Source organism: Anomaloglossus baeobatrachus, chromosome 6 (assembly GCF_048569485.1).
Source record: "Anomaloglossus baeobatrachus isolate aAnoBae1 chromosome 6, aAnoBae1.hap1, whole genome shotgun sequence".
In the NCBI taxonomy this organism is placed as follows: domain Eukaryota; kingdom Metazoa; phylum Chordata; class Amphibia; order Anura; family Aromobatidae; genus Anomaloglossus; species Anomaloglossus baeobatrachus.
This window is the reverse complement of record NC_134358.1, coordinates 96553633-96579045: the sequence shown is the minus strand read 5'-3', so window position 1 is coordinate 96579045 and position 25413 is coordinate 96553633. Positions and strand designations below refer to the sequence as shown.

Here is a 25413-nt window from a genome sequence, read left to right as displayed (position 1 = left end):
CTACACCCCTAGATAAATTCCTTATGTAGTGACGTTTCCAATATGGGGTTACTTGTGGGGTTTCTGCTGATCTGGCTTCTCAGGGGCTCGGCTAATGGAGGTCACAATCTCTTCAAACGGAATCTACATTCTAAATACCAAGTCGCCTCCTTCTCATCTGATCCCCACCATGTCCCCAGACAGTAGTGTACAGCCACATATTTGGGTACTGCCACGTTCGGTAAAAAGTGCATAACAAATTGCCCTGTCAATTTTCTCCTGTTACCATTTAAGTGAATTAAATTTTGAGGCCAAAGTAAAATTTTAGCAGGAAAAACTATCTTTTTTTTTTTTTTTTTTTCACGACCCAATCTAATAAAATGTTGTGTAGTTTGTGGGTTAATGCTCACCACACCAACAGATTCATTCATTATAGGGTTTAGTTTTCTAAACGGGGTCACGTGTGGGTGATTCTACATTTTTGGCATATCAGGGGCTTCTCAAATGGATCATGGTTTCCAAATTTGCGTTCCAAAAATCAAATAGCGCTGTTTGCTTTCCAAGCCCTGCCGTGGCCCACATGTTTTAGTTTTTGACCTTATATATGGTGTCATTGTGTTCTGGAGAAAATGTGTAGCAAATTATGGGGTCTGTTTTCTCCTATCCATTGTCAAAAGTACAAATGTAAGTCTTAAATTCTTAGAGGGGAAAAAGCATAACTATCGTTGACACGTCCAAATTTTAAAAAGTTCTGTGAATCACGTACGGGTTCAATTTGCTCAATACACCCCTACGTAAAATCCTTTATGGGTTACGTTTACAAAATGCGGTCACTTGTGGGGGTTTCTGGTGTTTTGGTACCTTAGGGGCCCTACAAATGCAGCATGGTGCCCGCAATCTATTTCAGACAAATTTAGCCTTCTATAATTATATTTATTCATTTATATAGTGCTGTTAATTCCAATATTGCTCCTTCCGTTCTGAACCCTCCCGTTTTGTCCAAACAGAACTTTTTGACTATGTGTGGGGTAGCACCGCGCTCATAAAAAAGTGGTCAATAAACTGTGGGGTCCACTTTTTCATCTTTCATCTTGTAAAAGTAATACATTTGGGGTTAACGCAATATTTTTCTGACACTAGTGAACATTTTCAATATGATCTGATGTTAATAAATTGTGACATACCTGTGGGTCCCAAATGCTCACTATAAAATCCTTGAGGGGTTCCAGTTTCCAAATTGGGGTCACTTGTGGAGGGTTTCTATTTTTTAGGCACCTTAGGGGGTCTGCAAATGTAACATGGTGACCGCAACCTATTTCAGCCAAATTTGCTTTCCAAAATTAAAATATTTTTACTTCCCTTCCCACTGTGTCCTCTTTTAGGGCCGTTTCACACATCTGGCTTTTCGCCGGATTGGCGGATCCGACGCACTCCAGTACAGTGTGATACAGTACAATGGTAGCGCGGCAACTTCCGGGTCACATGCTCCGATCACATGACAGCATGTGACAGGATCTTGTCGCGCTGCCATTGTACTGTATACACTGTACTGGAGTGCCCAAGAATCGCCAATCTGGCGAGAAGCCGGATGTGTGAAACTGTCCTTACCTGCTTTACGCAGACCGCAGGCACATAGACCCCTCAGTGATTGTGGCCGGTACACGGGGCCACTGCTAACGTCAGCAATTTACTGTTGTTGAATACTTTGCGGCGCCGCAAATCATTCAAGTGAAGTGCGGTAACAGCCGCAACCACGTGTACCAGCCGCTATCACCGAGGGGGTCTATGTGCCTGCGGTCTGCGTAAAGCAGGTAAGAGGACACCGTGGGAACGGAGGACAGGTGAAAATAATTTTTTGTGGGATGGTCACTCGAGTATAAGCTGAGGAAGGGAGCGTTTTCAGGATAAAAAAAATGGACTGAAAAACTCGGCTTATACTTGATTATGGTATTTTGTACAGCATGACTGGTTTCCAGATATAAGAGTTTAAGGTTTGAAAATTCTGAAATTGTACAAAAATGTTGCCCAAATTCCGATAATTATTTTAAAAAAAAATTGCGAAAAATTTCAACCTAATTTACAACTATCGTGAAGTATAAAGTGTCACAAAGCAACCAGAGTTCTTACTACGTAAAGTGACACTGGTCAGATTTCCAAAAGGCGTGGAGCTTCGTAAATGACACGAGCGCAAAGAGTAACAGACGCGACACTTTGATCTTTATCAGCATTCCTATGTTAAATCTATAAGACTTACAAAGTTTGCTTTCTGCATATTATGACCATTTCCTAAGTTCCCAACTATTGTTATCCTTTGTCGTTTCCTTCTCTTTTAGGGGGGTCGGGGCCGGGTGCAACACAAAAGAAATCCTGGATCGACTGAAGAATCTGAAAGCAGAAATCGGAGATCTGGACCTGAAGGAGAAGGAGCTGGACCAGCAGAAAGTGTGGCTGCAGCAGAGCATCAATAACGTGATAGACGACTCTGGGAACCAGAGATATCCTTTATTACTGCAACAGTCAGAAACTAAAAGTGCCGGTGACCACCAGTGTCCACCATCGATTGTCCCCCACAATGTATAGGGCTGATCTATTAGAGCAATTTCTATTACGGAGAAAACTCCGTGGTAACTTTACATTGTAATATTACGTGCTCCGGATTAAAAAAAACGTTAGATATGTATCTAAAGCGAAAACGCACGTGTGATATTTACCTGCGGATTTTAGATCTCATGCAAGTGTACTGGAAAATCCACCCATAAAGCTTAGGCTGCTTTCACACATCCGGTTTTTGCTGAGCGGCACAATACGGCGCTTTGCAGAAAAAATGCAACCGTTTTTTTTTTTTGTTTTTTTTTTTACCGCCGGTTGCGTTTTTTTCCCGCATAGACTTGCATTAGCGCCGTATTGTGCTGCATGGCCTTGCGTTGCGTCCAGTTTTTGCTGGATGCGGCATATTTAGCCCATGCGGCAGCCGAATGAAACGTTGCCTGGCACGTTTTTTTGTGCAGCGAAAAAAACGCATCGCGCCGGATCCTAGTGGAAGCACTAGGAGGTGCAAAATGGCTGTCGTCCCCTGAGGACCTGCACCTGGCTCCCTCCCCGCTTTTTAATGCACTTCTTGGATTAAATAAAAAAACGTTTTGGATATCGAATGGATTATGCTGTTGTCTTCTGATCTCCTGGGACTCATTTTGGAATTCTTTTCCCTCTTACACGTCCACCCATGACCAGTGTGCTATTGGATAAAGACCCAATCATTACCTACTACTTCCCTACACCATTTCAAGGTATTATTATTATTATTTATTATTATAGCGCCATTTATTCCATGGCGCTTTACAAGTGAAAGAGGGTATACGTACAACAATCATTAACAGTACATAACAGACTGGTATAGGAGGAGAGAGGACCCTGCCCGCGAGGGCTCACAGTCTACAGGGAATGGGTGATGGTACAATAGGTGAGGACAGAGCTGGTTGTGCAGTGGTTTACTGGACTGAGGGCTATTGTAGGTTGTAGGCTTGTTGGAAGAGGTGGGTCTTGAGGTTCCTCTTGAAGCTTTCCACGGTAGTGGAGAGTCTGATGTGCTGAGGTAGAGCGTTCCAGAGTCTGGGGGATGCATGGGAGAAATCTTGTACACGATTGTGGGAAGAGGAGATAAGAGAGGAGCGGAGAAGGAGATATTGTGAGGATCTAAGGTTGCGTGCAGGTAGGTACCAGGAGACTAGGTCACAGATGTAGGGAGGAGACAGGTTGTGCATGGCTTTGTATGTCATGGTTAATGTTTTGAACTGGAGTCGTTGGGCGATGGGAAGCCAGTGAAGGGATTGGCAGAGTGGCAAGGCTGGGGAGTAGCGAGGGGAGAGGTGGCTTAAGTGGGCTGCAGAGTTTAGGATAGATTGGAGGGGTGCAAGAGTGTTGGAAGGGAGGCCAGAGAGCAGGAGGTTCCAGTAGTCGAGGCGGGAGATGATGAGGGCATGCACTAATGTTTTTGCAGATTCTTGGTTAAGGAAAGCACGGATCCGGGAGATATTTTTGAGTTTTAATCGGCATGAGTTGAAGAGGGCCTGGATGTGTGGCTATAATGGTATATAATATATAATAAGGTATAATGCGGTGGTGCAGAACCGCATCTGTTTTTGTATACTATTTGGGGTTAGACAGATTAGCCTGACTGGTGTGCACCTCATCATCTAGTGACAATTTCCTGCTGATAAAACACTGATTTCTTTGTTGCTCCATTGGGAGACCCAGACAATTGGGTGTATAGCTTCTGCCTCTGGAGGCCACACAAAGTATTACACTTTAAAAAGTGTAACCCCTCCCCTCTGCCTATACACCCTCCCGTGGACCACGGGCTCCTCAGTTTTATGCTTTGTGTGGAAGGAGGCACACATCCACTCATAGAAAAAAAAAAAAAGATTTCTCATACATAGTATGACGGATGGAAGAAAAGAGGTCCCCTATGGGGTCCCCGGCATGCTCCCTTCTCACCCCACTATGTCGGCGGTGTTGTTAAGGTTGAGGTACCCATTGCGGGTACAAAGGCTGGAGCCACATGCCGTCTCCTTCGCCATCCCTTATGCGGCTCTGGGAGAAGTGGGAGCCTCACCGGTCATTCACCTGCTGAGACCGTGCTCCATCCGCAGCCCCTGGTGGAACCTGCTGGACCGGAGCGTTTTCATCCCCAGGGACCGGGCCCTGCACCTTGAAGGTACTCTGTGTCCCCATGTGGGGACGGTACGGGGAGAGAGGTCGCCTTTCTCCCCAGTAGCGCCGTCCGTTGTTTTTTCATCGGACTTCCGCGCCGACCGTGCCTGCTTGTCGGGCACGGCCTTAAATTTAGTCCCCGGCTTCATCGCGGCCTAGTCGCGAAAAATCCCGCCCCCAGGCCTGCCTGTCAGGTGTAAGGGCGGGATTACCGACAGAAGGCTGGAGCATCTTTGCATGTCTCCCCTCCCCTCTAATGGACCGCTATGGGGCCTCCAGATTCCTGCCTTTGGCCGGCGCCGCCCATGGCTCCACTCCCCCCTTGATAGCTCCGGCGGCCATGTTTGGCTTTCTGCCGGTGTATGCTGCAGCTGCACAGCTCTACAGCTCCGGGGGACCCACGACATCGAATTTGGAGGACACCAGCGGTTGGTAAGCCGCACCGGTCACCCGGTGCTGGTTCCCCTAGGGTGCCGTGATTATATATATATATATATATTATATATATATATATATATATCCCTTTCCCATATACCCTCAGTGGTCGCTCTCCTAAGGGACACTTATTGCTTACAGCATGTCGTCCACAAGGAGCAAAGGCACAGGTTTTTTTCGCAGCCTGTACCTCTTGTGGGGCTATGTTACCTGCGGGATCCACCTACCCTCACTGTGATCAATGCTCGACCCCTGCCACGCTTGCTCAGCCGGAGCCTCGGGCACTTGTGGGCCCCTGCTCCTCCTGAGCAGGCTGCAGGGACAGAGTCACCGTCATTGGCCTCTTTCGCTGAGAAACTGTCACTTTCTCAATCCATTGCACAGTCTATGGACAAATGGTCATCTAAGCTCCTTGAGGCATTGCAGTCCAGACCGGGCTCTTCACAGGCACCGGCCCCTGTTAGTTTGTCTCCTCCAGGGCCTTCTCGGTCCGCGCCGCAGCGCGCTCCCAGGATAGCCCCTAGGTCCCAGGCGGAGGACTCCTGCCCGGATCGCAGTCCCAGACCGGCTAAGCGGCCTCGCTGGGACTCTTCCCCGGCCTCCTCACGCTGCTCTGGATCTCAGCTTGAGGACTCTCAGGATGACGAGGCGGACGTGGGAGCTCAGGGCTCTGACCCTGACTTCGCCCTCAACCTTGATACCCTTGAGGGGGGACACCTTAGTAAATGATCTTATTTCGTCCATCAACCAGGTGTTGGATCTCTCTCCCCCGCCTCCACCTGTAGAGGAGTCGGCTTCTCAGCAGGAGAAACACCAATTTCGATTCCCCAAACGTACGCGCAATACGTTTTTTGATCACTCTAACTTCAGGGACGCTGTCCAGAAGCCCAGAGCGGTCCCGGACAAGCGTTTTGCTAAGAGGCACTCTGACACGCGTTATCCCTTTCCACCTGAAGTCGTTAAGGGCTGGGCACACTCTCCCAAGGTGGATCCTCCAGTCTCTAGATTAGCTGCTAGGTCCGTTGTGTCTGTTGCCGATGGCTCATCCCTGAAGGATGCCACTGACAGAGCATTCGTGAAGTCTATTTATGAGGCCACGGGCGCGTCTTTCGCCCCGGCCTTTGCGGCTGTGTGGGCTCTCCAAGCAATCTCGGCTTGTCTGACTGAGATTAATGCTGTCACACGGAATTCTGCTCCGCATGTTTCTTCCTTGACCTCTCGGGCATCAGCTTTTTCGTCCTACGCCATGAACGCCGTCCTGGAATCCACTAGCCGTACGACTGTAGCATCTGGTATCTCCGTGGCAGTCCGCAGGGCCATGTGGCTGCGCGAATGGAAAGCAGACTCTGCTTCCAAAAGGTTCTTAACTGGTTTGCCTTTTTCTGGCGAACGTTTATTTGGCGAACGATTGGATCAGATTATTAAGGAATCCTCGGGAAAGGACTCCTCCTTACCCCAGTCCAAACCTAAGAGACCTCAGCAGAGAAAAATCCAATCGAGGTTTCGGTCCTTTCGTCCCTCCGCCAAGCCCCAATCCTCTTCGTCCAACCGGCCGGAGAAAGGCCAGAGGAACTCCTATGCGTGGCGGTCCAAGTCACGCCCCCAAAAGGCCGCAGGAGGCACTGCCTCAAAGACGGCCTCCTCATGACTCTCGGCCTCACCTAGCCACATCCTCGGTCGGTGGCAGGCTCTCCCGCTTTGGCGACGCCTGGTGGCCACATGTTCAAGACCGGTGGGTGAGAGACATTCTGTCTCATGGTTACAGGATAGAGTTCAGCTCCCGACCTACGGCTCGTTTCTTCAGAACCTCTCCACCCCCCGCACAGGCCGAAGCACTTTTTCAGGCAGTGGACGCTCTAAAGATCGAAGGAGTTGTGATTCCCGTTCCCCTTCAGGAACGTGGTCGCGGATTTTACTCCAACTTGTTCATGGTGCCAAAAAAGGACGGGTCATTCCGTCCCGTTCTGGACCTCAAGCTACTCAACAGACATGTGAGAACCAGACGGTTTCGGATGGAATCTCTCCGCTCGGTCATCGCCTTGATGTCACAAGTCGACTTCCTAGCATCGATCGACATCAAGGATGCTTATCTCCATGTGCCGATCGCACCCGAACATCAACGTTTCTTGCGTTTCGCCATCGGGGACGAACACCTCCAGTTCGTGGCATTGCCTTTCGGCCTGGCGACAGCCCCACGGGTTTTCACCAAAGTCATGGCATCCGGCGTGGCGGTCCTGCACTCTCAGGGCCACTCGGTGATCCCTTACTTGGACGATCTCCTAGTCAGGGCCCCTTCTCTGGTGGCGTGTCAACAAAGCCTTACCGTCCCTCTGGCGACTCTCCAGCAGTTCGGGTGGATCATCAATTTCCCGAAATCCAAGTTGACACCGACCCAATCACTGACTTACCTCGGGATGGAGTTTCATACCCAGCCAGCGTTAGTCAAGCTACCGCGGGACAAACAGCTTTCTCTGCAGGCGGGGGTGCAGTCACTTCTTCGGAGTCAGTCACACCCCTTAAGGCGCCTCATGCACTTCCTGGGGAAGATGGTTGCAGCTATGGAGGCAGTGCCGTTCGCGCAATTCCATCTACGGCCACTCCAATGGGACATTCTTCGCAAATGGGACAAGAGTTCGGCTTCCCTCGACAAGAACATCTCTCTTTCACTTGCAACCAAAACATCACTTCAGTGGTGGCTCCTACCCACATCTCTGTCTCGGGGAAAATCCTTCCTACCCCCAACCTGGGCCGTGGTCACCACGGACGCGAGCCTGTCAGGTTGGGGAGCGTATTTTCTCCACCACAGGGTTCAAGGAACCTGGACTCCGATAGAATCGTCCCTTCAGATCAATATCCTGGAGATAAGGGCAGTATATCTAGCCCTATTGCCTTTCCATCGGTGGCTGGAGGGCAGACAGATCCGAATCCAGTCGGACAACGCCACTGCCGTCGCCTACATCAACCAAGGCGGCACTCGCAGTCGTCAAGCCTTCCAGGAAGTCCGGCGGATTCTGCAGTGGGTGGAAGCCACAGGCTCCACCATCTCCGCAGTTCACATCCCGGGCGTAGAAAACTGGGAAGCAGATTTTCTCAGTCGTCAGGGCATGGACGCGGGGGAATGGTCTCTGCATCCAGACGTGTTTCGAGAGATCTGTCGCCGCTGGGGAACGCCGGACGTCGATCTCATGGCGTCACGACACAACAACAAGGTCCCGGCCTTCATGGCACGGTCTCAGGATCACAGAGCTCTGGCAGCAGACGCTTTAGTCCAGGATTGGTCGCAGTTTCGACTGCCTTATGTGTTTCCCCCTCTGGCGATGCTGCCCAGGGTACTACGCAAGATCAGGTCCGACTGCCGTCGCGCCATTCTCGTCGCTCCAGACTGGCCGAGGCGGTCGTGGTATCCGGATCTGTGGCATCTCACGGTGGGTCAACCGTGGGCACTTCCAGACCACCCAGACTTGCTGTCACAAGGCCCGTTTTTCCATCTGAATTCTGTGGCCCTCAACCTGACTGTGTGGCCATTGAGTCCTGGCTCCTAGCGTCTTCAGGGTTATCTCAGGATGTCATTGCCACCATGAGACAAGCCAGGAAGCCAACGTCCGCCAAGATCTATTACAGGTCTTGGCAAATCTTCCTATCCTGGTGCGCTGATAACGGCTTTCCGCCATGGCCGTTTGCCTTACCCAAATTCCTTTCATTCCTACAATCTGGAATGGACAAGGGTTTGTCCCTCGGCTCTCTCAAGGGCCAAGTATCGGCGCTATCCGTGTTTTTTCAAAAGCGTCTAGCCAGGCTTCCGCAGGTCCGCACGTTCCTGCAGGGGGTCTGCCACATGGTCCCACCTTACAAACGTCCGTTGGAACCTTGGGATCTTAACAGGGTCCTGACGGCTCTTCAAAAGCCGCCTTTTGAGCAGCTGCGGGATGTCTCTCTCTCTCCCGTCTTTCGCAGAAGGTGGCCTTCCCGGTGGCAGTCACATCACTTCGGAGAGTGTCTGAGCTTGCAGCGCTGTCATGCAAAGCCCCCTTCCTGGTTTTTCACCAGGATAAGGTGGTTCTGCGTCCTGTCCCGGAATTTCTCCCTAAGGTGGTATCCCCTTTTCATCTAAATCAGGATATCTCCTTGCCTTCCTTTTGCCCTAATCCAATTCACCAGTGTGAAAAGGATTTGCACTCTTTGGATCTAGTGAGAGCACTCCGGGTCTACGTGTCTCGCACGGCGCCCCTGCGCCGTTCAGATGCGCTCTTTGTCCTTGTCGCTGGCCAGCGTAAGGGCTCTCAGGCCTCCTAGTCAACCTTGGCTCGGTGGATCAAGGAACCGATTCTCGAGGCCTACCGTTCTTCTGGGCTTCCGCTCCCTTCAGGGCTGAAAGCCCATTCTACCAGAGCCGTAGGTGCGTCCTGGGCATTGCGGCACCGGGCGACGGCTCAGCAGGTGTGTCAGGCAGCTACGTGGTCTAGTCTGCACACTTTCACGAAGCACTATCAAGTGCATACCTATGCTTCGGCAGACGCCAGTCTAGGTAGGCGAGTCCTTCAGGCGGCGGTTGCCCACCTGTAAGAGGGGGCCGTTTTCGGCTCTTTTGATTGAGGTATTCTTTTACCCACCCAGGGACTGCTCTTGGACGTTCCAATTGTCTGGGTCTCCCAATGGAGCGACAAAGAAAAAGGGAATTTTGTTTACTTACCGTAAATTCCTTTTCTTCTAGCTCCTATTGGGAGACCCAGCACCCACCCCTGTGCCCTTTGGGCTGGTTGTTCTTTTGTGTACACATGTTGTTGATGTTGAATTGTTCTTTTGGTTCATGGTCTTCAGTTCTCCGAACATCCTTCGGATTGAATTTACCCTAGACCAATTTATAAGTTTTCTCCTTCCTGCTTTTGCACCAAAACTGAGGAGCCCGTGGTCCACGGGAGGGTGTATAGGCAGAGGGGAGGGGTTACACTTTTTAAAGTGTAATACTTTGTGTGGCCTCCAGAGGCAGAAGCTATACACCCAATTGTCTGGGTCTCCCAATAGGAGCTAGAAGAAAAGGAATTTACGGTAAGTAAACAAAATTCCCTTTTTTATTGAAGCTACAGCGCACAGCCTGACAAGTAGCACATCCCTGAAATCGTGGTCTCTGCCCTTACACCATGCTGATCTCATATTAAATAGCAAATAACTTGCTGATAGGTTCTCTTTAAAGGGAATCTGTCAGCATGATTTTGTAATGTAAAGTGAAGGCTGTAATGAGGCTGTAATACTGATTACATTCATACCTTTGGTGGAGAAATATGCTTTGTTGATCTTCTGTAATCAGCTTTTTCATGTTTTTTACTAATTAGGTCTTTTCCCTGTCGGTGATTCCCAGATCCCGTGACTACCTCCAGCCTGTGAATAACAGGTCACTGCTGAGATTTTAAACAGAGGAGGCAGCTCAGTCACAGACCGCAGGCAGCACATTCACAGACCGCAGGCAGGCGGAAGGGATGGGGAATCACAGACGGGGAGTAGAAATCCTGTGCACTGAAAGCTAAGCAGAAAACACAAAACATGATTAAAGAAGAACCAGAAAGCAGATTTCTGCTCCAGAGGTATAAATGTAATCAGTATTATAGAAACATTACAGCCGTGTGTTTACTCTACATTACAAAATTGTGCTGACCGGTCTGACGATATAGAGGAGGTCTGATGATGGGTAGAGGGCTAGATGTCATTAAAAAAAAATCCTATGCATATATCTGTAGTCCTTAATAAAAGCATACATTTTCTTTTGTGACCCACGATGACCTCTGTAATAGCTTTAATGGTAAGTTTTCAGCTTTTATTTACAGCAAGTAATGCTTCTTCGGCCTGTTTAGTATATAATGGGGATAAGCCCTGCAATTTAGGTAGGTGCTTTTGGGGTAAAATAGTAAACTGTCTAATGAACCACAGCACTAAAATAATAGACAAGTGAAGTAAATTTAGAGATGTTTATTTGTTTTGATATTCTGTAGAAAGTGCACCGAAATGGAAAGCAAAAACCTACCTTAAGTTTGGGCTACTGGAGCCTTTTATAAGGTTTTGCTTAAAAAGGTGAAGAAACAGTGTCAGTATATTGTAAAATACAAGCAATATGTACAAATATACAAACATAGTAAATTAGAGCAAGCACGTTCGTGGAAAATGATATATTTGACACTTTCTTCACGGTATACTTGTCTATTATTTGACTGCTGGGGTTCACTATACTGTTTAGTATGTAAGACACAACATGTATCAGCTGAGTATTATGTAATAGGTCTGCTATATGTAGTGTGTGTGTGTGTGTGTGTGTCTATATGTATATACGTGTCTCTCGCTCTCTGTCTCTCGCTCTCTGTCTCTCGCTCTCTGTCTCTCGCTCTCTGTCTCTCGCTCTCTGTCTCTCGCTCTCTGTCTCTCGCTCTCTGTCTCTCGCTCTCTGTCTCTCGCTCTCTGTCTCTCGCTCTCTGTCTCTCGCTCTCTGTCTCTCGCTCTCTGTCTCTCGCTCTCTGTCTCTCGCTCTCTGTCTCTCGCTCTCTGTCTCTCGCTCTCTGTCTCTCGCTCTCTGTCTCTCGCTCTCTGTCTCTCGCTCTCTGTCTCTCGCTCTCTGTCTCTCGCTCTCTGTCTCTCGCTCTCTGTCTCTCGCTCTCTGTCTCTCGCTCTCTGTCTCTCGCTCTCTGTCTCTCGCTCTCTGTCTCTCGCTCTCTGTCTCTCGCTCTCTGTCTCTCGCTCTCTGTCTCTCGCTCTCTGTCTCTCGCTCTCTGTCTCTCGCTCTCTGTCTCTCGCTCTCTGTCTCTCGCTCTCTGTCTCTCGCTCTCTGTCTCTCGCTCTCTGTCTCTCGCTCTCTGTCTCTCGCTCTCTGTCTCTCGCTCTCTGTCTCTCGCTCTCTGTCTCTCGCTCTCTGTCTCTCGCTCTCTGTCTCTCGCTCTCTGTCTCTCGCTCTCTGTCTCTCGCTCTCTGTCTCTCGCTCTCTGTCTCTCGCTCTCTGTCTCTCGCTCTCTGTCTCTCGCTCTCTGTCTCTCGCTCTCTGTCTCTCGCTCTCTGTCTCTCGCTCTCTGTCTCTCGCTCTCTGTCTCTCGCTCTCTGTCTCTCGCTCTCTGTCTCTCGCTCTCTGTCTCTCGCTCTCTGTCTCTCGCTCTCTGTCTCTCGCTCTCTGTCTCTCGCTCTCTGTCTCTCGCTCTCTGTCTCTCGCTCTCTGTCTCTCGCTCTCTGTCTCTCGCTCTCTGTCTCTCGCTCTCTGTCTCTCGCTCTCTGTCTCTCGCTCTCTGTCTCTCGCTCTCTGTCTCTCGCTCTCTGTCTCTCGCTCTCTGTCTCTCGCTCTCTGTCTCTCGCTCTCTGTCTCTCGCTCTCTGTCTCTCGCTCTCTGTCTCTCGCTCTCTGTCTCTCGCTCTCTGTCTCTCGCTCTCTGTCTCTCGCTCTCTGTCTCTCGCTCTCTGTCTCTCGCTCTCTGTCTCTCGCTCTCTGTCTCTCGCTCTCTGTCTCTCGCTCTCTGTCTCTCGCTCTCTGTCTCTCGCTCTCTGTCTCTCGCTCTCTGTCTCTCGCTCTCTGTCTCTCGCTCTCTGTCTCTCGCTCTCTGTCTCTCGCTCTCTGTCTCTCGCTCTCTGTCTCTCGCTCTCTGTCTCTCGCTCTCTGTCTCTCGCTCTCTGTCTCTCGCTCTGTCTCTCGCTCTCTGTCTCTCGCTCTCTGTCTCTCGCTCTCTGTCTCTCGCTCTCTGTCTCTCGCTCTCTGTCTCTCGCTCTCTGTCTCTCGCTCTCTGTCTCTCGCTCTCTGTCTCTCGCTCTCTGTCTCTCGCTCTCTGTCTCTCGCTCTCTGTCTCTCGCTCTCTGTCTCTCGCTCTCTGTCTCTCGCTCTCTGTCTCTCGCTCTCTGTCTCTCGCTCTCTGTCTCTCGCTCTCTGTCTCTCGCTCTCTGTCTCTCGCTCTCTGTCTCTCGCTCTCTGTCTCTCGCTCTCTGTCTCTCGCTCTCTGTCTCTCGCTCTCTGTCTCTCGCTCTCCGTCTCTCGCTCTCCGTCTCTCGCTCTTCTTTTTTTTTTTTTTCTTCTTCTTTTATGTGATACTTCAGGAAATAGGTTTGGTTTCAGAAAAACCCCACAGCATTTCTTTTTAAGTTGTTGAACAACTAATGTTTATGTAACCTCGGCTAATAAGAAACCTGATCTGTCGGTATGTTGTGCTGCCCAGGTACACACGCCAGTGTTGGATGAAGGACAGCAATCGTTGTCATCATCATCTTTATTTTTATACAGTGCTAACATATTCTGCAACGCTTTATATACATCATTAACACTGTCCCCATTGGGGCTCTATAAATTCCCTGTCAGTATGTGTATGCAGTGTAGGAGGAATCCCACGCAAACACGGGGAGAACATACAGCCTCGTTCAGCCGCCCCCGGTCACAGCCCGGACTCCTCTGCGGGCGGCTCACACACTTCTGTATTTAGTCATAATTACAATTTTATTTGCAATGACTTTGTAAATAATATTTAAAACCTGTCGGCAGGAGAGATAATAAATGTACAATGCTTAGGGCCAGACCTGTGCGATTACAGGTATCTTAAACTTGTCACCCCTCTTGGGGATAGATGTCATTTTGGTAGAAGCCCTGTAAGAAGGGAATTTTGTTTACTTACCGTAAATTCCTTTTCTTCTAGCTCCAATTGGGAGACCCAGACAGTGGGTGTATAGCTACTGCCCTCTGGAGGCCGCACAAAGAACTACACTTAAAAGTGTAAGGCCCCTCCCCTTCTGGCTATACACCCTCCCGTAGGAGTACAGATTCCTCAGTTTTAGTACCAAAGCAAGAAGGAGGAAAGCCAATAACAGTTTCAAAAACAAATTCAATCCGATAACACGATCGGAGAACTTAAGAAACAACATGAACAACATGTGCACCCGAAAAACGAAACCCTAAGAACAAATAGGGCGGGTGCTGGGTCTCCCAATTGGAGCTAGAAGAAAAGGAATTTACGGTAAGTAAACAAAATTCCCTTCTTCTTTTTCGCTCCTAATTGGGAGACCCAGACAGTGGGACGTCCAAAAGCAGTCCCTGGGTGGGTAAAAAGATACCACATGAACGGGCTGTCAGACAGCCTCTTCCTACAGGTGGGCCACCGCCGCCTGAAGGACCTGTCTACCTAGGCTGGCATCTGCCGAAGCGTAGGTATGCACTTGATAGTGTTTGGTAAACGTGTGCAGACTCGACCAGGTAGCCGCTTGGCACACTTGCTGAGCCGTAGCCTGATGCCGCAATGCCCAGGACGCACCCACGGCTCTGGTAGAATGGGCCTTCAGTCCAGATGGAATCGGAAGCCCAGCAGAACGGTATGTGTGAAGAATTGGTTCCTTGATCCACCGCGCCAGGGTGGATTTGGAAGCTTGCGATCCCTTATGCTGACCAGCGACTAGGACAAAGAGCGCATCAGAACGGCGTAGAGCCGCCGTGCGAGAAATGTAAATCCTGAGTGCTCTCACCAGGTCCAACAGATGTAAACCCTTTTCAAATTGGTGAACTGGATGCGGACACAAAGATGGTAAAGTGATATCCTGATTGAGATGAAAGGAAGAAACCACCTTGGGAGAAAACTCTGGAATTGGACGCAGTACTACCTTGTCTTGGTGAAACACCAGGAAGGGAGATTTGCAAGATAACGCCGCTAGCTCGGACACTCTTCGAAGAGACGTGACCGCCACAAGAAAAACTACCTTTTGTGAAAGCCGAGAAAGGGGAACCTCTTTCAAAGGCTCGAAAGGCGGCTTCTGGAGAGCAATGAGAACCTTGTTCAGATCCCAGGGTTCCAATGGCCGTCTGTAAGGAGGAACGATATGACAAACTCCTTGGAGAAACGTGCGTACTTTAGAAAGCTGTGCCAAGCGCTTCTGAAAGAATACGGATAGCGCGGAGACTTGACCCTTAAGAGAGCTAAGCGACAAACCTTTTTCCAACCCAGACTGCAGGAAGGAAAGAAAAATTGGCAATGCAAATGGCCAGGGAGAAAACCCTTGAGCCAAGCACCACGCTAAGAATATCTTCCACGTTCTGTGATGGATCTTAGCTGAGGATGGTTTTCTAGCCTGTCTCATTGTGGCAACAACTTCATGAGATAAACCTGAGGCCGCTAGGATCCAGGACTCAATGGCCACACAGTCAGGTTCAGGGCCGCAGAATTCAGATGGAAAAACGGCCCTTGAGACAGCAAATCTGGACGGTCTGGTAGTGTCCACGGTTGGCCTACCGTGAGATGCCACAGATCCGGGTACCACGACCTTCTTGGCCAATCTGGAGCGACGAGTATGGCTCGATGGCAGTCGGACCTGATTTTCCGGAGAACTCTGGGTAACAATGCTAGAGGTGGGAACACATAGGGGAGTCGGAATTGCGACCAATCCTGAACCAAGGCGTCTGCCGCCAGTGCTCGGTGATCGTGAGACCGTGCCATGAAAACTGGGACCTTGTTGTTGTGCCGTGACGCCATCAGATCGACGTCCGGCGTCCCTCAGCGGCAACAGATCTGCTGAAACACGTCCGGGTGAAGGGACCATTCTCCTGCGTCCATGCCCTGGCGACTGAGAAAGTCTGCTTCCCAGTTTTCCACGCCTGGGATGTGAACTGCGGATATGGTGGACGCTCTGCTTTCCACCCACGTCAAAATCCGTTGGACTTCTTGAAAAGCTTGGCGACTGCGTGTTCCCCCTTGGTGGTTGATGTACGCCACCGCCGTGGAATTGTCCGACTGAATCCGAATCTGCTTGCCTTCCAGCCATTGTTGGAAGGCTCGCAGGGCAAGATAGATTGCTCTGATTTCCAGAACATTGATCTGCAGGGTGGACTCTTCCAGAGTCCACATCCCCTGAGCCCTGTGGTGGAGATACACCGCTCCCCACCCTGATAGGCTCGCATCCGTCGTGACCACTGCCCAGGACGGGGGAAGGAACGACTTTCCCTGTGACAATGAGGTGGGGAGAAGCCACCAACGCAGAGAGTCCTTGGCAGTCTGAGAGAGGGAGACAGTCCTGTCGAGGGACGTCGATTTCCCGTCCCATTGGCGTAGAATGTCCCATTGTAGAGGGCGCAGATGAAACTGCGCGAACGGGACTGCCTCCATTGCTGCTACCATCTTTCCTAGGAAATGCATGAGGCGCCTCAGTGAGTGCGACTGGCTCTGAAGGAGAGATTGCACTCCAGTCCGTAGCGAGCACTGCTTGTCCAGTGGAAGCTTCACTATCGCTGAGAGAGTATGAAACTCCATGCCAAGATAAGTCAGAGATTGGGTCGGGGTTAGATGAGACTTTGGAAAGTTGATAATCCACCCGAAACTCTGGAGAGTGTCTAGTGCCACCTTCAGACTGTGTTGGCATGCCTCTTGAGAGGGTGCCTTTATAAGCAGGTCGTCTAGATACGGGATGACCGAGTGACCCTGCGAGTGCAGAACAGCTACTACTGCTGCCATGACCTTGGTGAAGACCCGGGGGGCTGTTGCCAGACCGAAAGGTAACGCTACGAACTGCAGGTGTTCGTCGTGTATGACGAAGCGTAGGAAACACTGATGCTCTGGTGCGATCGGCACGTGGAGATACGCATCTTTGATATCTATTGATGCTAGAAAATCTCCTTGAGACATTGAGGCTATGACGGAGCGTAGGGATTCCATCCGGAACCTCCTGACTTTTACGTGTCTGTTGAGCAACTTTAGATCCAGGACGGGCCGATACGATCCGTCCTTTTTTGGGACCACAAACAGATTGGAGTAAAAACCGTGACCTTGTTCCTGAAGAGGGACGGAGGTCACCACTCCTTCCGCCTTTAGAGCGGCCACCGCCTGCAACAGAGCATCGGCTCGGTCTGGTGGTGGAGAAGTTCTGAAGAAACGAGTTGGCGGACGAGAACTGAACTCTATCCTGTACCCGTGAGACAGAATATCCCTCACCCAACGGTCTTTGACGTGTGACAGCCAGATGTCGCCAAAGTGGGAAAGCCTCCCACCGACCGCGGGTGTGGGAATCGGAGACCGCAAGTCAGGAGGACGCCGTCTTGGCAACGGTTCCTCCGGCTGTCCTTTTTGGGTGTGACTGAGACCTCCAAGAATCTGAGCGTCTCTGGTCTTTTTGAGTCTTTTTTGACGAGGCGAATTGGGACCTGCCCGGTCCTCGAAAGGACCGATAACCAGACTGACCCTTCCTCTGTTGGGGTCTGTTTTGTCTGTGTTGCGGTAAGGATGAGTCCTTACCCTTGGAGTGTTTGATGATTTCATCCAAACGCTCTCCAAACAATCGGTCACGAGAAAAAGGCAAATTGGTTAAGCACTTCTTGGAATGAGAATCTGCTTTCCAATGTCTCAACCACAGGGCCCTACGCAAAACATCGGAGTTGGCTGACGCCACTGCCGTGCGGCTTGTAGCGTCAAGAACAGCATTAATCGCGTACGACGCGAATGCCGCCATTTGCGAGGTCAATGGTGCTACCTGCGGGGCAAATGCACGTGTGACGGAGTCAACTCGCGCAAGCCCGGCTGAGATAGCTTGGAGTGCCCATACGGCTGCAAAAGAAGGCGCTAATGACGCTCCAATCGCTTCATAGATGGATTTCAGCCAGAGCTCCATCTGCCTGTCAGTGGCATCTTTAAGTGCCGCTCCATCTTCAACTGCAACCAAGGATCTAGCTGCAAGCCTGGAAATTGGAGGATCCACTTTTGGACACTGGGTCCAACCCTTGACCACCTCAGGGGGAAAAGGATAGCGTGTATCTTTAAGCCGTTTAGGAAAACGCCTTTCAGGATAAGCGTGGGGTTTCTGGATTGCGTCTCTAAAGTCAGCGTGGTCCAGAAAAGTGCTTAAAGTACGCTTAGGGTATCTGAAAGGGATTCTCTCGTGCTGCGAAGCTGACTCCTCCACAAGAGGAGCTGGTGGGGAAATATTTAACATCTTATTGATGTTAAATATAAGATCATTAACTATGGCGTCACCATCTGGTGTATCTAGATTGAGAGCGGTCCCAGGATCAGAATCCTGATCAGTTACGTCCGCCTCATCACCCATAGATTCATCTCGCTGGGATCCTGACCATTGAGATGAATGTGAAGGCCCGTCATAGCGAGCCCGCTTAGGCTGCCCGGGGCCATCGTCCGAGTCAGAGTCTTCACCCTGAGGTGTATATGCCCGTCCCGGAGCTTGGAGCTGAGGGGGACCAGGGGGCAATGATTGCACAGTGTCCGTGGCCTGAAGTACAGGCCTAGCTCGCAATGTGTCAAGAATTTGTGACATAGTGAGAGACATTCTGTCAGCAAAAGCTGCAAACTCAGTTCCTGTCACCTGGACAGCATTCACAGGTGGTACACCCTGGGTCACGTCCAGCAGAGGTCCCGACTGTGCAAGCGCCGCAGGGGCCGAGCACTGCACACAATGGGGGTCCGTGGAGCCTGCCGGTAGAAAAGTCCCACATGCGGTGCAGGAAGCATATAATGTCTGTGCCTTGGCACCCTTGCGTTTTACGGACGACATGCTGCTGGCTCTCTGCAATGTGAGAGAGTCTATAGCCAAAGGGCGACCAGCGCTATGCAATACAAAGTATTTGTAGAAACAAAATACTAAGAATACTACTGGCACAAGAGGGGGTGAGCCCTGAGGGCTGCTTACCGCCCGCTGAATAGCGGGTAAGAGGCTGCAGAATTCCTTGTCTGGGTCTCCCCGGCTCCCCTCTGCAGCTCAGCGTGTCAGCAGGAATGGCTGCCGGCGTCTGTGGAGAGGGGCGGTCCGTGGGAGTTCCCAAACAAAAGTGCGGGAAACAGTGTCCCCTCTGTGCCGATTGTGAGGGCTGGAGTATGTAAAAACGACTCCAGCCCTCAGCGCTGATGCACTGGCCAGCGTCCCGCCCCTCTCCTGACTGGCAGGTCTGGGGGCGGGAACGAACGGAAGCAGGCCGCAAAAGCCGGGGACTCGAGTTATCAGCGCGGCCGCCGTAAAAGCGCGGGCCGCGCTGAAGTCCCCGGCGCACCACAAGTGCCAGCCGCGCCGCAGTCCCAGCGGCCGGCATGACCGATTCCTAGACGTGGCCAGCGTCCCGCCCCTCTCCTGACTGGCAGGTCCGGGGGCGGGAACGAACGGAAGCAGGCCGCAAAAGCCGGGGACTCGAGTTATCAGCGCGGCCGCCGTAAAAGCGCGGGCCGCGCTGAAGTCCCCGGCGCACCACAAGTGCCAGCCGCGCCGCAGTCCCAGCGGCCGGCGCGACCGATTCCTAGAAGTGTGCCTGCTTCAGCGAAGCTGAATGAGGCCATGGCACAAGCGCCGTAGCGCTGATGTCCCCCGGCGCACTACAACACCCAGCATGCTGCGGTGTGAGCGCCAAATGCACGGGGACACAGAGTACCTTGAGGAAGCAGGGCCATGTCCCTGATGTACTCCGCTCCATCCAGCATCTTCTCCAGGGGCTGTAGATGGAGCACGGTCTCAGTGCCTGGAGACCAGTAAATCCCACTTCACCCAGAGCCCTGTAAAAAGGGATGGGGAAGGAATCAGCATGTGGGCTCCTGCCGCCGTACCCGCAATGGGTACCTCAACCTTACAAACACCTCCGACATACAGTGGGGTGAGAAGGGAGCATGCTGGGAGCCCTGTATGGGCCCTCTTTTCTTCCATCCGACATAGTCAGCAGCTGCTGCTGACTAAAAACAATGGAGCTATGCGTGCGTGTCTGACCTCCTTGCGCACAAAGCTAAAACTGAGGAATCTGTACTCCTACGGGAGGGTGTATAGCCAGAAGGGGAGGGGCCTTACACTTTTAAGTGTAGTTCTTTGTGCGGCCTCCAGAGGGCAGTAGCTATACACCCACTGTCTGGGTCTCCCAATTAGGAGCGAAAAAGAAAGAGTGATTATATAGAAAGAAGGGCTGCACACCAGTGACTATGCAAGGGGAATAAATGTAAAGCAGAAACTGCTGTGTGAATAAAATACAATAGCTATATGCAAGAATGAAAATATGACAATGGAATCTGCATTACTGACATGAACATATGAATAAAGAGAAATTTAGCTATTGAATTGATCAATGCAACAGAGCCCCAATACCTCGTCACGGTATTCTCTTACATTGGTGTCCCTAGCTAGTGTGTGTCCTCTCATGCAGTTAAAAAACTTACCGTGTATGGGAAGCTGAGACCCAGGCTATATATGCGTATAATGTGGACTGGCAATAGGTGTGGGTGGGGCCGGGTTTACAAACGAAAAACTACAAATCAATCAAGAAATAACATTTGTAACACCATTCAGAGTCTGAACTGGGTGCAAAAACCCTAAAAAAAACCTTCACTATATAGAGAAGGGCTGCACACCAGCGACAATGCATGTCAGTAATGCAGATTCCATTGTCATATATTAATTCTCACATATAGCTATTGGATTTTTCATGTCAGTATTCACACAGCAGTTTCTGCTTTTCATATATTCCCCTTACATAGTCACTGGTGCGCATACCTTGTCTCCATATAGTGTAGATTTTTTAGGGTTTTGCACCCAGTTCAGACTTAGACTGGTGTTCCAGATGATATTTCTTAACTGTAAAGGATGATGGTCATACATTTGGTGTGCTTTGCAGGTGACACACTTTTGGCCATTCAGGCGCCCGCGGGCACACAGTTGGAAGTTCCAATTCCAGAAACGGTGAGTGTGAACTGCTTTTACAATGCTTCTATAATGTGGCTGGTTTATAGATGTGTACCTTGTGGAGGATCAACTTATGGGAGACACAGGGACTTAAAAAAACAAAAAACAAAACAAAAAACACGTATTCAGCTTTTTCTGAAAGTTAGGGCTCATATTATATAGACTTGTGCGGTCACATGCACACATTAAAGCAAATATGCCAGTGCACATGGCCCTTTTTATTTTTTCTTAAATACAAACCAACAGTCTGCATTGAAAAAAATCGCAGTATGCACTACTTTGGTCCAGTGCATATTAGTGGAGGTAGCTCCTGCACTTGTGGGATGTGTGGCCCATCACACACAGCAAATCATAATCACAATTTACAGATTTGATCAGCTCAGGTTTATGTGACTCCCTCTGAGCCCGGCTTTACAAGGATAGTTAGTATCCCCCTATCTCCAGACCATCCCATAGAGGATTGACAGAGCTGTGCACAGACAGGAGATGCCTTTTAGACATTGGTGGTGTTGACATGCCGAAGCTGGGAATAAGCCATTAATCCCTAACCATGTAATTTACTGTTATCTATCAGGTGTCCTGTGAGAAAGATGGAGAATTGTGTTTATCTGCTCTTGTTTTAAGGCTGCATTACTTTATTAGGGGGTTAAAGGGAACCTGTAACCAGATTTGGCCCCTATAAGCTGCAGCCAGCACCACTGAGCTCTTATATTCATTATTCCACAATACTGTATATAAGACGCCAGGCTGCTCTGTATACCATAAAAATCACTTTATAATACTCACCTGGGGGCGATCCGGTCCGATGGATGTCGCTGCTCTCTGGTCCGGCGCCTCCTCTCTACTGCGATCACGGTCCTCCTACCCAGCCCAGTGTCAGTAACGCGTCCAAGTCATTTATACAGCTGGCATTGCAGTCCTGCACAGGCACACTCTGATCTTTCTGCTGAGAGCAGATCAAAGCATTGTAGTGCACATGCATGGCCAATCTTTCACCTTTCCTCACCCCTGTGCATTACAGTACTTTGAGCTGCCCTCAGCAGGACAGATCAAAGTGCTCCTGAGCAGGAGTGTGATGTAGGACGTGTCATCCACATTGGGCTGGGTAGAAGGTGGATGGAGATCCCTGCAGAGAGGAGGCGTCGGACCGTAGAGCAGAGACACCCATCCGACCCTTAGGGGAGTATAATAAAACGTTTTTTACATTATATAGAGCGGCCTGTGCTCTTATATACAGTATTCTAGAATGCTGTATATAAGAGCCCATTGGTGGTGGCCGCAGCTTATAGGGGCCAATTCTGGTGACAGGTTCCCTTTTAATGCTCACTTGTAGCGGCGCAGTGTAATATAAAATCAATCTTCTGCCCATTCTATAGTTAGTGTGACCCACAAAGCTCATTCTGCCTCTTCTCACACAATGGATAAATGTGGACAATTTGCTGCGCACCTTTGCATTGACTGAAAACCATGGAACTGGTATCCCGCCGGACTGATAACTAGGCGGCGATACACAATAATTGTAAAAATGCAGATTATTCCTGGTGTCTCATTACCAGAGGTCTGCAGTGTTCTAGTTGTCTTTAGTGCATTTATTTAATTGCCTTTTATTTTTCTCTTTTAGGGTCAAAATGGACAGAAAAAATACCAGATCAGTTTAAAGAGCAATTCTGGGCCCATCAATGTGCTTCTGATCAATAAGGAATCCAGTGCCTCAAAGCCAGTCGCTTTCCCCGTCCCTCCCCCTGACGACATTACACAGCCTCAAATTCAGGCCGAATTGTCCAATACGCTGAAACCGTCCGCACAGAACAAACCTCAACAGACGGAGGAGGATCCAAATAAGGACTCTCCGGAATCTCGGACAAGTGAGTGATGTGATGTGAAGTCATTGTGAATGGTTACACTGGAAATACACTGTTCCCAATGTGCCTATATAGCAGACGTATCAGCATGTATGGCCGCAGTGACTGTGTAGTGTTCCCTCCGGTTAGATTAAAAGCACCACACCAGCTCTGAAAAACGCTGGACCAATGTTTTAAAAAAGACCTATAGCCAAAAATTACCCCTGCCTTTTTTTTTTCTTTCTTTCTTTCTTTCTTTCTTTCTTTCTTTCTTTCTTTCTTTCTTTCTTTCTTTCTATGTATTACTAGAAAGAAAAGAAAAATCCGTGCACAAAAGACTTTAATTAATGTGGGAAAATATGCAAATGATATGCTAATCTGACCATCATTAAAAAGGTGGTCACCATTTCCCAATATACCTAGCGGCGATACCTCATTCCACGGCGCAGAGATGACTTATCTGTCCTGAGACGCGTGGGCTCCCTGCTCACAGATGCCATCTTCATTGCTGTGAGGGAGCGCACGCTGCTCCAGGGGACATACTACTGTGGAGGTGGCCTGAGCTGTAGCTTGTTTGTTCAAACGTAATAAGAATATCTGTATATGTAAATAATCAAAATATAGATGTAGTAGCATAATTATCTGTGTCTATGTAGCAATTACGCAGACCTATAATATAATTCAAAGCTGTATAGTCATGAAGGGGTTAACAAGAATAAGTGAACAGATGTACAAACGATGGAAGTCTTTTAATGATGAGTAAAAGTCTTATCAGTAGTGTTCACACAGAATGTTTTAACGAACAAAGATGTGTTTCATAACATGCTGAGAGAAATTAAGGAGTGAAATACTCCTTACTCCCTGTTTAGCTTCAAGGCCGAAGTGGCATTTTTGTATAATTAAGTTTCTTTCAAAATACACGAGTCGGTTGATGACGCTGGCTGAAGGAGAGAACATGTCTGTGTGTTCATTGTCTGATACATTGATATATCGGCACTGATATACAGCTAATACGGCACCGTCTCTGGTTCCCTGTATGAAGATACCATTAGCAGTCTTCACCCAAAATTCCTCCCTTGACACTACTGCTTTATTAGAAGACTTTCCCTGCCTGTGTGCAGCTTCACCATCTGCCATTGTCACACTGGTCTGTGCTCTGATCGGAGTGAAAACGCTCTGAGATCCCCGCTGGTCAGGGAGGAGAGTCTAGGACGTGTTCCCATAGGTGCGGCTCCCGGGGCCACCGCTGCTCCAGCAGTGATAATTAATTTCAGTTGTCCCTGCCTAGCAGCAACGTCTCTGTCCATCACTATCACTCTGATCTTCCCCCTGATCTAATCGTTTTCACTCCGATCGGAGTACAGACCAGTGTGACAATGGCAGATGGTGAAGCTGCAGACAGGCAGGAGAAAGTGTCATCAGAAAATGTACTATTTATTGGTCATGTTAAAGTGTATTTAACCCCTTAAGGACGAAGCCAGATTTGTACTTAATGCCCAGGCCATTTTTTGCAATTTTGACCAGTGTCACTTTATAAGGTTATAACTCTGGAACGCTTCAATGGATCCCGGTGATTCTGAGATTGTTTTTTCGTGACATATTGGGCTTCATGTTAGAGGTAAATTTAGGATGATATTTTTTTATTTTATTTGTGAAAAAATCTGAAATTTGACAAAAAAATTAAAAATTTTGCAAGTTTCAAACTTTTAATTTCTTTGTCGCTCCATTGGGAGACCCAGACAATTGGGTGTATAGCTTCTGCCTCCGGAGTCCACACAAAGTATTACACTTTAAAAAGTGTAACCCCTCCCCTCTGCCTATACACCCTCCCGTGCATCACGGGCCCATCAGTTTTTTGCTTTGTGTTGAAGGAGGCACACATTCACGCAAGCTCCACATTTTAGTCAGCAGCAGCTGCTGACTTTATTGGATGGAAGAAAAGAGGGCCCCTAACAGGGCTCCCGGCATGCTCCCTTCTCACCCCACTATTGTCGGCGGTGCTGTTAAGGTTGAGATACCCATTGTGGGTACAAAGGCTGGAGCCACATGCCGTTTTCCTTCCCCATCCCTTAGAGGCTCTGGGAGAAGTGGGATCCTAACCGGTCACCATGCACTGGGACCGGGCTCCCTCCGCAGCCCCTGGGGGAATCTGACGGACAGGAGACCGGGTATCATCAGGGACAGGCCCTGCTTCTCAGAGGTACTCTGTGTCCCCTTGGGGACGGCGCATAGAGCGCCTGTGTAACAGACGCTGCAGCGGCTGCTGTGTTTTTTGTATCGCCGGGACTACCGCACCGACCGCGCCTGTTTGCCGGCCGCGTTACTAAATTTAGTCCCCGGCTTCTGTGGCCTAGTACCATATACTCCCGCCCCCGGGCCTGCCAGTCAGGGGTAAGGGCGGGACGCTAGACTGGACGTCAGCGGTGAGGGCTGGAGCATACTTAGGTATCCTCCTCCCCCCTCACTGAGCACTGTGGGGCACCAGATTCCCGCACTTTGAGTCACGCCCACGGCTCCCTCCTCCTCTGAGAACGCTGGCAGCCATTGTTATAATCACTTCTGCCGGTGGAGAACTTCAGACCGAGCTCCACAGCTCTGGGAGGCCCAGGCAGGGAATCTGGTGGACACACAACCGCTTTGGGCGGTCGGTAAGCCGCACCGGTTACTAGGTGCTGGCCCCCCTGGGTGCCGAAGTGTATATATATATATCTATAGATTGTATACATTTGCTCTGTTCGGCCGCATTATTTGCTTTTGGCTATATACCCTCACTGATTGCTCTAAGAGGAGACAACAGCATGTCGTCC

General features: G+C 49.8%; 1 protein-coding gene across 1 annotated transcript in view; it reads left to right on the top strand.

Annotated features, from left to right (window-relative positions):
- Positions 1-25413, top strand: part of E2F5 (E2F transcription factor 5) — a 70117-nt gene that overhangs the window by 11839 nt on the left and 32865 nt on the right. The window contains exons 3-6 of the mRNA XM_075353125.1: positions 2313-2476; positions 10877-10918; positions 20698-20762; positions 22387-22630. Of these exons, the coding sequence (XP_075209240.1) occupies positions 2313-2476; positions 10877-10918; positions 20698-20762; positions 22387-22630 (515 nt within the window). The remainder of the gene's footprint in view (positions 1-2312; positions 2477-10876; positions 10919-20697; positions 20763-22386; positions 22631-25413) is intronic.